Source organism: Mirounga leonina, unplaced genomic scaffold, assembly GCF_011800145.1.
Source record: "Mirounga leonina isolate KUSES-001 unplaced genomic scaffold, KU_Mleo_1.0 Mir_166, whole genome shotgun sequence".
Classification (NCBI taxonomy): domain Eukaryota; kingdom Metazoa; phylum Chordata; class Mammalia; order Carnivora; family Phocidae; genus Mirounga; species Mirounga leonina.
This window is the reverse complement of record NW_023270418.1, coordinates 26055858-26069179: the sequence shown is the minus strand read 5'-3', so window position 1 is coordinate 26069179 and position 13322 is coordinate 26055858. Positions and strand designations below refer to the sequence as shown.

The 13322-nt window shown below is 52.4% G+C and overlaps 1 protein-coding gene across 2 annotated transcripts; it reads left to right on the top strand.

Annotated features, from left to right (window-relative positions):
• The first annotated feature begins 519 nt into the window (after positions 1-519).
• On the top strand, positions 520-12567 carry UBE2L6 (ubiquitin conjugating enzyme E2 L6). 2 transcript variants are annotated; one of them, XM_035012885.1, is made up of 4 exons: positions 520-607; positions 4360-4455; positions 9810-9996; positions 11870-12567. In XM_035012885.1, exons 1-4 carry the CDS (start codon positions 581-583, stop codon positions 12019-12021), a joined length of 462 nt encoding a protein of 153 aa, XP_034868776.1. In that variant the 5' UTR covers positions 520-580; the 3' UTR covers positions 12022-12567. The 2 variants fall into 2 exon arrangements, with proteins under 2 accessions (XP_034868776.1, XP_034868775.1); XM_035012884.1 differs by lacking the exon at positions 520-607 and adding an exon at positions 2952-3506.
• The last annotated feature ends 755 nt before the right edge of the window (positions 12568-13322 follow it).

Genomic DNA, 13322 nt, shown 5'->3' with positions numbered 1-13322 from the left:
CCACCAGCGAATGCTGCTGGACACCACAAAGGAGCCGAGCTGCCAGGGGATGTCGTCCAGCCATCCCCCATCCAGTTTTAGAGACGGGGCACTGGGCCCAGGGCGGGTAAGTGGCTCTTAGAGCGGCTCAGGGCGGCGGTCTGACGGCGGAGGCCGCCGGCGGCCTGCGGCTGGGCTGCGCTGGCACCGCGAGCAGCCTGTGCTGACACACGGAGAGTGTGTCCTGCAGGTGGCACGGAGGCGCCCGTGGGGATGCGGGGTCCCGCGCGGCCGCCGGCGCCGGAGCTGCAGCTAAAACCCGGCGGGGCGGACCGGCGCCGCGTCCAGAGCGCTCTCCGCCCGGTGCACGGCGCCCCCAGCGGGCGCGGGGGGCCAGGCAACGCCGCGCGCGCACGGGTCCCCGGATCCCAGCCCCTCGCGCGGGACCAAGGGAACCCGAGTCCTCGGCGCCGCGGGGGCGGGGCTCCCGGGGGCGGGGCGCACCGAGGGCGGGGCTCCCGGGGGCGGGGCGCACCGAGGGGGCGCGCCGGAGCTCAGTAGTGCTGGAGAGCGCGGAACCCGCCCCACGCTTGGTCCCGAGATGACTGCCCGCAAGCGGGTGGCGAAGGTAACGGCGGTCGGAGACCCCTTTCTCACGGCTCCCCTTGCCTCCCTTGCCCTGCCCCCTGCACCCCTCTCCTGGCTCTTGCAGCGCGGTGATTTGTCGCTGTCACCGCCGCCCCGTCCGGAGGAGGAGTGGGTCTGCGAGAGGGGCGGGAGCTGGAGCTGGAGGAAGCCTGGGGGGTTTCGAGCGGGGCTGTCGCTGCCTCCCTGGGCTGTTGCTGGGGATGGGATGAGCCGGCTCTCCTTGAGCCGAACTGGTTTCGGTTTCTTTTCTCCTGCCAGAAACTTGTGGTAACAATTGCGTGCGTCTCACGGAGGTGCTGGAAAGGTTCCAGGAGCCAGGCGCTCTGCTGGGGCGGGGGGCGGGGTGTGTGTGTGTGTGTGTGTGTGTGTTAGGAACAGAGGTAATGAGAACAAGGTCTTTGCCTTGGAGTAGCTCCTGCCCCGCCCCGAAATTGGGTACCTACATTTCTAGAGTCCCGAGAAGTATGGCGTGTTGAGTAGGAGCCAAGAACAAAGTTCCCTGGGTATTCTCGGGAGGAAAAGATGCCAAGGAGGAGCTGGAAGGCGTCCTGGAGTAGGTGGCGCGCACTCATTCCTTCTACAAATGTTGTCGAAAGCCTGTTATGTGCTGGCTCCTGTTCTAGGAAGCAGGGAGGCAGAGATGAGCACAAATCTTGCCCCCCCTCCACCCCCTTGAGCTTTCTTTCCAATCAGTGACACAATTTGAAGATTTATTTATTTTTATTTGAGAGAGAGAATCCCAAGCCGACTCCACGCTGAGCACGGAGCCTGAGCTGGGGCGCGATCCCACGACCCTGAGATCGTGACCCCAGCAAGTGGAAATCAAGAGTCCACGCTTAACCGACTGAGCCACCCAGATGCCCCTCCAGTCAGGAACACAATTTGAAATGAGGTCTGGGAGGATGGGAAGGGGGCAAATTCCCCAGGAGGTGGGAAAACCCAGGGTGTTTGAAGGACTGGGGTGTAGCCCAGAGGTGGGCATAGGTGGGGAAGGAAGAGCACTCATGGTGAAATGGGTCTGACATGCCCCAGACTTTGACTCTCTCGGAAGCGCCCCTCCAGTGTGTAGAGTGGGGGTGAGCTTAAGGGGGTGAGGAGGGCTGCCGGCTCCCCTCCACCTTTGCGAGATAGAGGGTCTCAGATTGGGGCATAGAGCTGGCTCGGCCCAGAAGAACTGAAATCTGGAGCTTAGCAACAAAATGGGGCAGAAGGTCCTTCTAGCCAAGCGGGGAAGAGCTAGGAGCCAGTATTTATCACACTGGCACCACGAAATGCCAGGCCACTTACTTCTAGTTTGTAAAATTCCCACAGCAACTCTGTGAGATAAGTCTTACACCCCCATTTTACAGATGAGGACGTTGAGGCTCAGAGAGAATAACTAGGTTGTCTAGGGTCACCCAGTAGGGAGTGATGGGGCTGGAATTGGAGCCCTGGTTGGTGGGGCTGCAACTCGCAGGCTTGTCCCGTAGCCTCTTTACTTTCATTTTCTTTTCCTCTGAGTCCGGTGACTTCCTCACCGGCCTCAGGAAAGAGCCGTGTGTCCTAGCTTGTGTTTCGATATCGTCAGGCTTGCAGAATCTTTTGGGAGAGCTCTTCTACAACAGAAAAGTCTAAGCAATCCCAGTTATAGTAAAGTTGGGAAAATGTCCTCTCTAGAGTTCTGTTTGACTTAGGGCTTCATTCTTGCCAACGAGTTGTAGATGATACTGCAGCTAGGACTCTTGGGAGCAGATGCTTCTACTTTTGGAATGAAAAATAATTGAGGGTTTGTAGACTCTGGGCAGAAGGCACGAGAAGCAGTTTGTGGGTATGAACAGAGACAGAGTACGAGCTGAGATAGAGGCGATGGGGCCAGGGTTGTGTTTATATGTTGGGGGTGCAGAGAAAGTTCATGTGGTCCACAGTCTGAAAAGCCCCTCCCGTACTGTGGACTGGGTTTGAGCTTTCTGTCTGCCTTTGTTTATACCACGGTTTTTCAACCTTGTCACTGTTGACACCTGAGGCTGGATAATTCTTTGTAGGATGTCTATCAGCATCCCTGGCCTCTGCCCACTAGATTCTGATAGCACTCCCCCAATTTATGACAACCCGAAATGGTACTAGGCATTGCCCAAGGTCCACTGGGGGGTGCGGTCAAATTGCCTCTGGTTGAAAACCAATGGTTTATACCCATTTGGTGTTCCAGAGGAATATGACTTGCCCTCGAATGTCTTTATATTTGTTATTGTTGTTGTTTGGTTTTCCAAAGAAAAGATCTGTTGTCCTACAGGATGGACCCCCAAAGGGAAGAGGGGTTCCTTGGTCAGATATGTTTGAGAAGTACTGCATGCTGTGGGCTCACATCTTGGAGATTCACAATACACTTTAGCTTTATGTTTTCCAATGTGCTTGATCACGGAACCCTTTTCCATCAATAACTAGTAAGCCTCCGTGGGGCACACTGTACATATTTGGTCTCACTGGGCCCTCTGCCTTGGTGCCTCTCCCCTTCTCTGCATGGCGGACTCCTGTTTACTCTGCATGGCCTGGCTCAGTGCTCCCCTGTCCTCTTCCCCAGTGTGTATCCGCACACCTTCACATAGTCATATTCACCTTTCTGCCATTACTCCAGGGAAGGTCTTGAGGGCTGGGCCCTTCTCACTCAAGCCGTCAATAGAAGATGCTCTGTAATGGGCTGGAGGGAGAATGAAGTGATGTCCCGGTCACTGGGCTACATCTGGGGGCAGGGGTGGGCATGTGAGTCACTCCTTGTCCCCTTGTTTCTCTGCTTGGTGTGTAGCGTTCTCCTCTGCTGCAGTCTGCCTGAACCATCTCCCTCTCCCAGCCCTGGCCTGGAGGAGTCTCTCTTTGCTGCCCCCTCTGCCATGAGCACTGGACGGGTCTGTCTTCATGCTGGACATGCAGTGGGTGCCGTGGGAAGAAGGGAGGGAGGACGAGAATTAGGACCTTGGGTCTCTCCAGGAAGAGAGCAAAAGGACAGAGGTGTCGTGTAGTATCGTGGCTTTAGGAGGAAAGGCTCCAAAGAGAGTAATAATGTCTGGAAACAAGGATCTTCATCTTCCCTCCCCAACTAGTACCTACAGAGCTTGGTACTTGGTACTTGGCGCATAAGTCACTTAAAACACTCAGCACTGTGCCTGACACATTCTTTTTTTTTTTTTTTTTTTTAAGATTTATCTATTGGGGCGCCTGGGTGGCTCAGTCGGTTAAGCGTCTGCCTTCAGCTTAGGTCGTGATCCAAGGGTCCTGGGATGGAGCCCCACATCGGGCTTCTTGCTCAGTGGAGAGCTTGCTTCTCCCTCTCCCTCTGCCACTCCCCCTACTTGAGCTCTCTCATACTCTCTCTCTGTCAAATAAATAAACCTTTTTTTTTTTTAAAGATTTTATTTATTTATTTGAGAGAGAGTGTGTGTGCAAGCAGGGGGAGGGCCAGAGGGAGAGAAGCAGACTCCCTGCTGAGTGGGAAGCTGGTTGCAGGGCTCAGTCTCACGACCCTGACTGAGATCGTGACCTGAGCCGAAATCGAGAGTCAGACGCTTAACCAACTGAGCCGCCCAGGCGCCCCTGTGCCTGGCACATTCTAAGTGCTCAGTAAATGAGGGCTCTGACTTGGCCAGCATCTGTCCCTAGGGGTTCCTTTTTGGGACCTGGGACAGCTTGCTGCTGAGACAGGCGGATAGGCAGCTGAAGTAGGGGAGGCTAGCCCCCTGCCCACCGCTGTGCCTCCTGCAGGAGCTGGAGGATCTTCAGGAGAAGCTTCCCCCGTACCTGCGGAACCTGTCCAGTGATGATGCGGACGTCCTGGTGTGGCATGTGCTCCTTCTGCCCGTGAGTGTCCCTGGGGACCATGGCCTTCCATTGGGGTGTCTGGCCAGGGCCATGAGCAGGGAGGCTGAGGACTGAGCCAGAGTTTCCCCTGCCTTAGAGTCCTTTTCTGACTGGAGGTCAGTCACTGGTAGAGGTCTCAGCATTGACTGCTTCTGAGGTCTCAGCAGGCTGATGAAGGGGCTAAAAAAGACTCCTGGATTTCGTAGGAGATTCTCTCCTCAAGCCAGTGGTCACCAAGCCCACCACAGGAGCGTCAGCAGACAAACGGCCCCAAAAGAAGAAAACAGATCTCCTGGACCTTTGTCACGGGGTAGGGGTAAACTTCCTGTTTTTCGCAGTTGGCGGAATTTGCCCTCCCCAACCTAAAATGTATTTTGTTTTCTTTTAAAGATCATATTTCAGACAACTATTTTTTTTTTTACTTCAGTATAGTTCACACAGAGTGACATATGAGTTTCGGGTGTACAGTATAGTGATCAGACAACTACTGGTACGTAGGACAATCTGAATAACTCATCTCTACTATTCCGATTTTTCTCAATTTATTAAATGTCTCTCAGTAAACTCTCCCCCTGAAAACAGTATTCTAGAGGACCTGTCTGAGTGCAAGATTTCTATTTTATCATTAATAGACTGCCGATATTTTCTTTTTTTTTTTTTAAAGATTTTATTTATTTATTTGCGATAGAGAGAATGAGAGACAGAGAGCACGAGAGGGAGGGGGATCAGAGGGAGAAGCAGACTCCCCACTGAGCAGGGAGCCCGATGCGGGGCTCCATCCCAGGACTCCAGGATCCTGACCTGAGCCGAAGGCAGTCGCTCAACCAACTGAGCCACCCAGGCGCCCCAATAGACTGACGATATTTTCTATGGGAAGTCATCTACACACCTTTAGTTACATGGACATAAAAATTAAAACAGTGAAACTTTATGTTAGTTCTTTGGAATATCAAGAGAACAATTCATAGGATTTGGACTTTTTTATTATTTTTTTAAATTTTTTTTAAATTTTTTTTTTTAAAGATTTTATTTATTTATTTGAGAGAGGGAATGAGGGACAGACAGCAGGAGAGGGAGGAGGGTCAGAGGGAGAAGCAGACTCCCTGCCGAGCAGGGAGCCCGATGCGGGACTCGATCCTGGGACTCCAGGATCATGACCTGAGCTGAAGGCAGTCGCTTAACCAACTGAGCCACCCAGGCGCCCTGGACTTTTTTTATTTTTAAGATTTTATTTATTTATTTGTCACAGAGAGAGAGAGAGCACAAGCAGGGGGAGTGGCAGGCAGAGGCAGAGGGAGAAGCAAGATCCCCACTGAGCAAGGAGCCCAATGCGGGACTCGATCCCAGGACCCTGAGATCATGACCTGAGCTGAAGGCAGACGTCTGTCAAGTCCCGTGGGCTGTTGGGTTGAAGCAATCCATTTACCTGGTTTGGAGTGAGGACACCTGCTCTGGGCCTCAGGTACCAGAGGATGAAGGTGCTAGAAGGTGCTCCAGGGACGACGGATTAGATCCCCAAGGAGGCTAGCTCTGAGGTGGATGAGAGTGCAGGTGGAGGAGCAGGTCAGAGGAAGAAGGTGGATGACAGGGAAACCTAGGGAAGGTCACATTTCAGAGGATACTGTGAAATGAGAGGACCCTAATGGTTGGCAAGACCAAGGTGGCTGGTCTTCTGGTCTGAGCACAATTCCAGTGTGTGGAGGGGCATCCCCTGCCCCACCACCAAGCAATTCTCAGGACACCAGCTGGATGTCCTACTCTTTAACTCACTTCTGACACGATCTACCTGGAGATAGCATCAGATCCCACAGATTAAGGGCTCTGTCCCACAAGACTGTCCCCCTTGCACACACGCCCCTGCCTCCCCTCAGATGTCAGTCTCGAGTCCAGGCTGCTTCTGACCCGAATGGTTATAAATCAGAGGTTCCATGACCCCTTCCTCGGGTTCAATTACTTTGCTAGAGTGGCTCACAGAATGCAGAAACATTGTCCTTACTAGATGACCAGTTTATGATGAAAGGTTATAACGCAGAACAGCCAGATGGAAGAGATGCACAGGGAAGGCATGGGGGAAGGGCACAGGGCTTCCCACCTGCTTTTGGCACACTACTCTCCCCAAATCTCCACGTGTTCACCAGCCCAGAAGCTCTCTGAACCGTGCCCTTTTGGGTTTCTATGGAGGCTTTATTCCGTAAACACGATCGATTAAATCATCGACCCTTGGTGATTGAACTGGAGCCCTTCTCCCCTCCAACCCTTTAACCCCAGGGTTGGCTCCCCTGCCTACAGTCCCCATCCTTACGTGCTTCCAAAAGCTACTTCATTAACATAACAAAAGACATGTGGGTCACTCTCAACACTTGGGAAATTCCAAGGGTTTTTGAGAGCTGTGAGCCAGGCACTGTGGACAAAGACCAGATATATATGATAAGTATATCTGAATGACCAAATATCTATTTCTTATAAATCACAATAGCACAGTAGGTGTGCCCCCAGGAACTAGCCAGAGACCTTCCAGCCATACATGGGTGCTGAACAAGCATGCTAGGTGGGAAGGGTCTGGGATTGGGGGATCAAGGGTTGTTGTAGGACAGCCAGCTAAGGGGTCCCAAAGGTGCCTGGTGAAGCCATAAAGGAGGCATGGTTGGCAGGCAGGGGAAGAACCCAGGAAGGTCTGTGGGACGAGCCGACGGATTGCCCCTCAAAAGCTCAGTCTCAGGGGCGCCTGGGTGGCTCAGTCGTTAAGTGTCTGCCTTCAGCTCAGGTCATGATCCCAGGGTCCTGGGATCGAGCCCCGCATCGGGCTCCCTGCTCTGCGGGAAGCCTGCTTCTCCCTCTCCCACTCCCCCTGCTTGTGTTCCCTCTCTGGCTGTGTCTCTTTGTCAAATAAATAAATAAAATCTAAAAAAAAAAAAAAAAAAAGCTCAGTCTCAATATACACGCTCACCAAGGTGGCCCCACTTGTCACCTTGTAAAAAAGCTGACAGCGGGATGAGCCTTTGAAAGCTCATAGTAAGAGTTCCATTCACTGAGAACCCCCTGTGGCCAGAGCCCTGTTTCCAGGACATTGCATGAGCATCATACTGAAATCCTCTCAACCACCCCACCGGGAAGACTGACATCTTTCTACAGTTGAGGAAACGGAGGCTGAGGGGGTTAGGTGACTTGTCACGCAGAAGGTCACACAGGAGAAGGTGGCAGAGCTGGAAGACTAGCCGAGTGCTTTTTTTTTTTTTTTTAAGATTTTATTTATTTATTTTCTAAATAAATAAATAAACCCAGAACTCAGAAGGAAATAGGGCTTTCTCAGCTGACCCCAATACGAAGCTGTCGGGTGGTCCAACTTCTTTTTTTTTTTTAAGATTTTTTATTTATTTATATGACAGAGAGAGACAGAACAGGAACACAAGCAGGGGGAGTGGGAGAGGGAGAAGCAGGCTTCCCGCTGAGCAGAGAGCCCGATGTGGGGCTCGATCCCAGGACCCTGGGATCATGACCTGAGCCGAAGGCAGACGCTTAACGACTGAGCCACCCAGGCGCCCCGGGTGGTCCAACTTCTTCATGTTACAGATAGCAAACAGATTTCTGGAGGAGCTCCAAGCCACGCCCTAGGCTTGGGGCAGAGCTGGGGCTGGTTCCCAGGCCCCCTCCCCCCCCACTCCAAGGCTCCGCAGCCTCCTTCCTCTGTTAGGACCCGGGAAGCCCTGCCTGCACCCCCGCAGACAGGACACACGGACATTCTCCCATCCCTTCCATGAGGCCTCACCCTTGACCCTGTCTCTACTTCACAGGCCCCGGGCTCTTATTATCAAAAATGGGAACACTGAGACATTTTCCTTCTCTGCCCTGTATCACCCCTTCTACCTCTGACACACCCAGGACCACCATGGCTCCCATTTTGTCCTCCGCTAACCAAGAGGAGCTCTCGTACAACCTTGACTCTGGGCTTACGCCCATATGTCGTCCTGCTTGTCTTTGTCCTGTCTTCTTGGTAACAAAGTTTCTGAAAGGATCTGGACTTTGGAACCAGCCGGAAGCCCCTGTGCTCTGTGCTGGGGTCACCTGAGTTCCAGGGCTCCCTGCTTATAGGAGCTTAGACTAGTGCTCACGTGTGGAGACGTAGAGTTGATGGCACTGGGTTCCCACCTGGCACTCCACTGTGACCCTGGGCAAGTTATAGACATTGAACTTGAGTTTCCTTATCATAAAATAGATGCTAATAGTGGTGAATTCTCATAATCCTTCCTGTAGTAGCTGACAACAAAGGTAGTGCTTTCCAGGTGCTAGGCCCTGTTCTAAGCCCTTAATGTAAGTGAACTCATTTAGTCCTCACATAAGGTCTGGGAAGAAGTCTATTAGCAGGGGCGCCTGGGTGGCTCAGTCGTTAAGCGTCTGCCTTCGGCTCAGGTCATGATCCCGGGGTCCTGGGATCGAGTCCCGTGTCGGGCTTTCCCGCTCAGTGGGGAGTCTGCTTCTCCGTCTCCCTCTGCCTCTCTCCCTGCTCATGCTCTCTATCTCTGTGTCTCAAATGAATAAATAAAATCTTTTAAAAAATAAAATAAGACATTTTTTCTATCATGGTAAAGTATACAGTAACAATATTTACCATTCTAACTCTTTTTTTTCTTTTTAAAGATTTTATTTATTCATTTGAGAGGGAAGTCGTGGGGAGGGAAATGGACAAGCAGACTCCATGCAGAGCTCGGAGCCCGACACGGGGCTCGATCCCAGGGCTCCGAGATCATGACCTGAGCCAAAACCAAGAGTCGGACCCTTCACCGACTGAGCCACTCCAGCGCCCCCCTTCTTTTTCTTTCCTTTTTACTGTATCTATGTGAGAAGATGGATGTTAACTGAACCCACTGTGCTCATCATTTTACCATGTACGTATATCAAACCGTTACGCTGTACACCTTAAACTTACGCAGTGATGCCTTTCAATTATTTTTCAATAAAACTGGAAAAAAGCTAATTATCAAAAAGAAAAAAAAAACCCACAAAAAAAGCAGAGATAGTCCTTAGAGCTCATCTAATCAAACTTGCCGCAGTCTTCGATGAGGAAATGGGCCCTAAGGTGAGAGGCAGCTGGTCCACAGTCAGTTATACGGCCTGAGCCAGGACCTGACGTTGGTGTCTCCCAGGCCAGGGTTCTTCTGTGACTCTACTCTTCCACGAATCCAGGTGGCGCGGTCACCAAGTGAGTGCAGGTGCCACCTGGGAGTGTGGCAGAGAGGATGCCTGGGAGCCTGGGGTGGGGCGGAGGGGGGGGGAGCCAGACCGAGGTCCTAGGAGGAAACCAATCTTTTCAAAGCAGACCTGTCTTGGAACAGAGCTTGACTCCTTCTCTTGCACAGGAGGAACCACCCTACAACCTCAAGGCCTTCCACCTGCGCATCAACTTCCCCGAGAACTATCCGTTCAAGCCCCCTACAGTGACATTCACCACCAGGATCTACCACCCCAACGTGGGCCACAATGGAAGCGTTTGCCTGCCCATCATCAGCCGTGAGAACTGGAAGCCTCACACCAAGACCTGCCAAGGTGGGACTGGGCCTCGCTTAACAGGAGGGACTGATCCTGGGTGCGGGCTTATGGGACTGATTTTGAGTCAGAAAAGCCCAAAAGAGAGGAGATGAAAATTGTAGGTCTCAGCTGAGCCTGTCTTTGTTTTGTTTTGTTTTTAAGATTTATTTATTTATTTATCTGAGAGAGCGAGAATGAGAGAGAGAGAGTACATGAAAGGGGGGAGGGTCAGAGGGAGAAGCAGGCTCCCCGCTGAGCAGGGAGCCCCATGTGGGACTTGATCCCGGGACTCCAGGATCATGACCTGAGCCGAAGGCAGTCGCTTAACCAACGGAGCCACCCAGGCGCCCCTGAGCCTGTCTTTGGATAGAAGGGATGCATCCTGAGATGCTGGACTGGCTGACCTGGTCCTGCCCCTGCTCTTCTACCTGGACAGGTGCGACAGAGCAGCGTGGCTGTGGGTCATGGGAGAGGGAAGCCGCGGGCTGTGAAGGGAAGGGCTCTGCTGCTCTGCCTGCAGACCTTGGTGAGGTCTGTTCCTTCCCAGGCTCAGTGCCTGAAATGACAGTTGAGGAGACTGGCCCAGTGACAGCAGTATACCCCGATGAAGCACTCTGAGCACTGTGCTAGGAGCTTCACACGCCGACTGCATCCGATCCCAGCAGCCCCATGCGTGGTGCTGTCATTGCCTCTCGAGTCGATGAGGACCCCGGGGCACATGACAGCTAAAGCACTTGCCTACGGTCACATAGCAAGTGGCCGAGCGGGGCTTTCAAAGCCAGGCTTGGCTGACTCTAGAACGGTGCTACCCAGCAGAACGTTCTGTAGTGATAGAAATGTTCCACAGCTGCACGGTCCAGTTCCTAATCAGTAGCCACAGGTGGCTACTGAGCACCTGAAATGTGGCTAATGTGATGGAGGAACTGAATTCCTCATTGCGTTAATTTTAATTCATTTCAATGTGGATATATACATGTGGCTAGTGGCTACCTTGTATATCGGGCAGTGCGTTTCTAGAGCCCGTGAGTGTGCTCTGTGTGCAGTCTGTCCTGCTTCTGGACCGGCTCAGGAGTTCTTTTTTTTTTTTAATTAATTAATTATTTTTTAAGAGAGAGAGAGAGTGTGTGTGTTTGCACGAGTGGGGGTGAGCGAGGGGTGAGGGAGAGGGAGAGAATCTCAAGCAAACTCCCCACTGCACGAGGAGCCTGATGCAGGCCTCAATCTCATGACCCTGAGTTCATGACCTGAGAGCACAAGCTGGGCTGAAATCAAGAGTCAGAGGCTTCACCGACCGAGCCACCCAGGCACCCCGACCAGCTCAGGAGTTCTTAGCCTTTGGAAGCAAGGATCCCCAGGGGGACAGGAGGAGTGGTCCAGGGGGACTGTGGAGCACTCTTAATGTCGACCCACATGTTTGTGTGTGTTCATACGTGCACGTGCCTCGAGCGATGGACCACTGCCTTCACGGGGTTCCCAGAGCCACGGGCAATAGTGGTTTCCAGTCTTTAGCCTCAGAACCCTTTTTCCCAAATAAAAGTTGATTTGGAGTCCTCATGTCAAGCAGAAAAACAGAGTGGTTCTTGTTGAAAAGGGAGTGGGACCCTGAAACCCCAGTTATCTCATTGACCCCCATGATGGGAAGCTTTTCTGAAGCATGGAACATAGTTTGAAAGCACTGGTGTAGCCAGTCAGGGCTTTGGGCATCATCAGTGAGGAACGAGGGGCATTTGACTTGGTCATAGAGTCATCCTCATCCTGAGAGATGGAACCTCCCTGGGAGTCCCCCGCGGAGTGAGTGTGGAATGCCGGGGCATCTGGGGGTGGGCTGCCATCGCCTCCTTCCCCGGGTTATTCTCTCATCCTGCTGTCCTGATCTGGCCTCTCTCCCCAGTCTTGGAGGCCCTCAGCGTGCTGGTGAATAGACCGGACCCGGGGCAGCCGATTCGGTTGGAGCTCGCGGATCTGCTGACACACAATCCGGAGCTGTTCAACATAGAGGCCAGAGAGTTCACCCTCCAGTATGGAGCGGACCGACCCTCCTAACCATTCTCACCCATCCTCTACGTGATGGATGGACACGTGTCATGGACTGGGGGCTGGAGCCCCTCTCCTTTGTTCCATGTTTTCCTTCATAGATTGTTAGTCATTAGTCTGTGTGTGTGGTGTGTGGGCCCATTCCCAGGTTCACCTGGCCACAGGTGGGCTTTTCCCGCTCTCTTTCTCTGCCCCAGAGCCAGAGGAGTTCATGGCTGCACAGTTCTCCAGTGCCCTAGGGCCTGGAAATCCTGGTCTCACTAATTGCTCTGTCTTACAGTCACAGGTCACCTCCAGGCCGGCTGGCAGGAAATGAGCCCAGAAGGCAACCAGAATCCCCGCAGGGCCCAGGCATCAGGGGGCAGAGGGCACGTGGGGAGTATGCATGGGAGGCTAGGGCACTCAGAATCATATTTACAATTGAGCAATTTGTTTATTGAGTGACTGCAGTTGGCTAGACTGCTAATAGGTATTACATGTCTAGATTTAGGTGCTAAACCTTTCCTTTTCCACTGATAAATCACGAAATGAAGAATCTCCATCCTGAAAATCTGACTACATGGATTGTTTGTTTTTTTAATTTATTATTTATTTTAGAGAGATCGCGCACACGAGTAGGGAGAGGGGCAAAGAGAAAGGGAGAGAATCTCAAGCAGACACCCTGCTGAGCACAGAGCCTGACACACGGCTCCATCTCATGACCACGAGATCATGACCTGAGCTGAAACCAAGAGTCGGTCACTCAATCGAATGAGCCCCCCAGGTGCCCCTGACGACATGATTTTAAACTCTTTTTTTCCTTTTTCTAAAGATTTTATTTATTTATTTATTTATTTATTTATTTATTTATTTGGAAGAATGCTTGCACAAGCGGAGGGCAGGGACAGAGGGAGAGGGAGAGAAAGAGAATCTCAAGCAGATTGTACCCTGAGCGCGGAGCCTGATGCGGGGCTCGATCCCACAACCCTGAGATCATGACTTGGACCAAAACCAAGAGTCAGACGCTTAACCAACTAAGCCGCTCAGGTGTCCCCTGACTACATGGTTTTAAAGCCACTTGCTACCCCCTTAGGTTGCTGGTTTCTGGAAGCCAGCCTTCAGGCTGGGAGGAGTGTTCCCTCCATAGTTTCCAGTCCAGGGGGACCACAAAAACCATCCGCTTGTCCACCCATTAAAGTCACAGATGAATTTGGAGGCTGGCTGAGTGTTCGTTGAGAGGATGGGGTGGTTTCACTGGGAGAAGGTGAGGCTGAGGGTTAGCTGCTCTCTACTAAAAGGTGTGACCCTGCTCCCCAAAATGGACGGCTCGC

What these genes read in the sequence shown, in the direction of transcription:
- UBE2L6 (XM_035012884.1), top strand. Translation starts at nt 3,297, where the DNA reads ATGGGCTGGAGGGAGAATGAAGTGATGTCCCGGTCACTGGGCTACATC. An exon ending in GGCATGTGCTCCTTCTGCCC is followed by an intron (nt 4,456 to 9,809) that starts GTGAGTGTCCCT and finishes TCTCTTGCACAG; the next exon opens with GAGGAACCACCCTACAACCT. An exon ending in TCACACCAAGACCTGCCAAG is followed by an intron (nt 9,997 to 11,869) that starts GTGGGACTGGGC and finishes CTCTCTCCCCAG; the next exon opens with TCTTGGAGGCCCTCAGCGTG.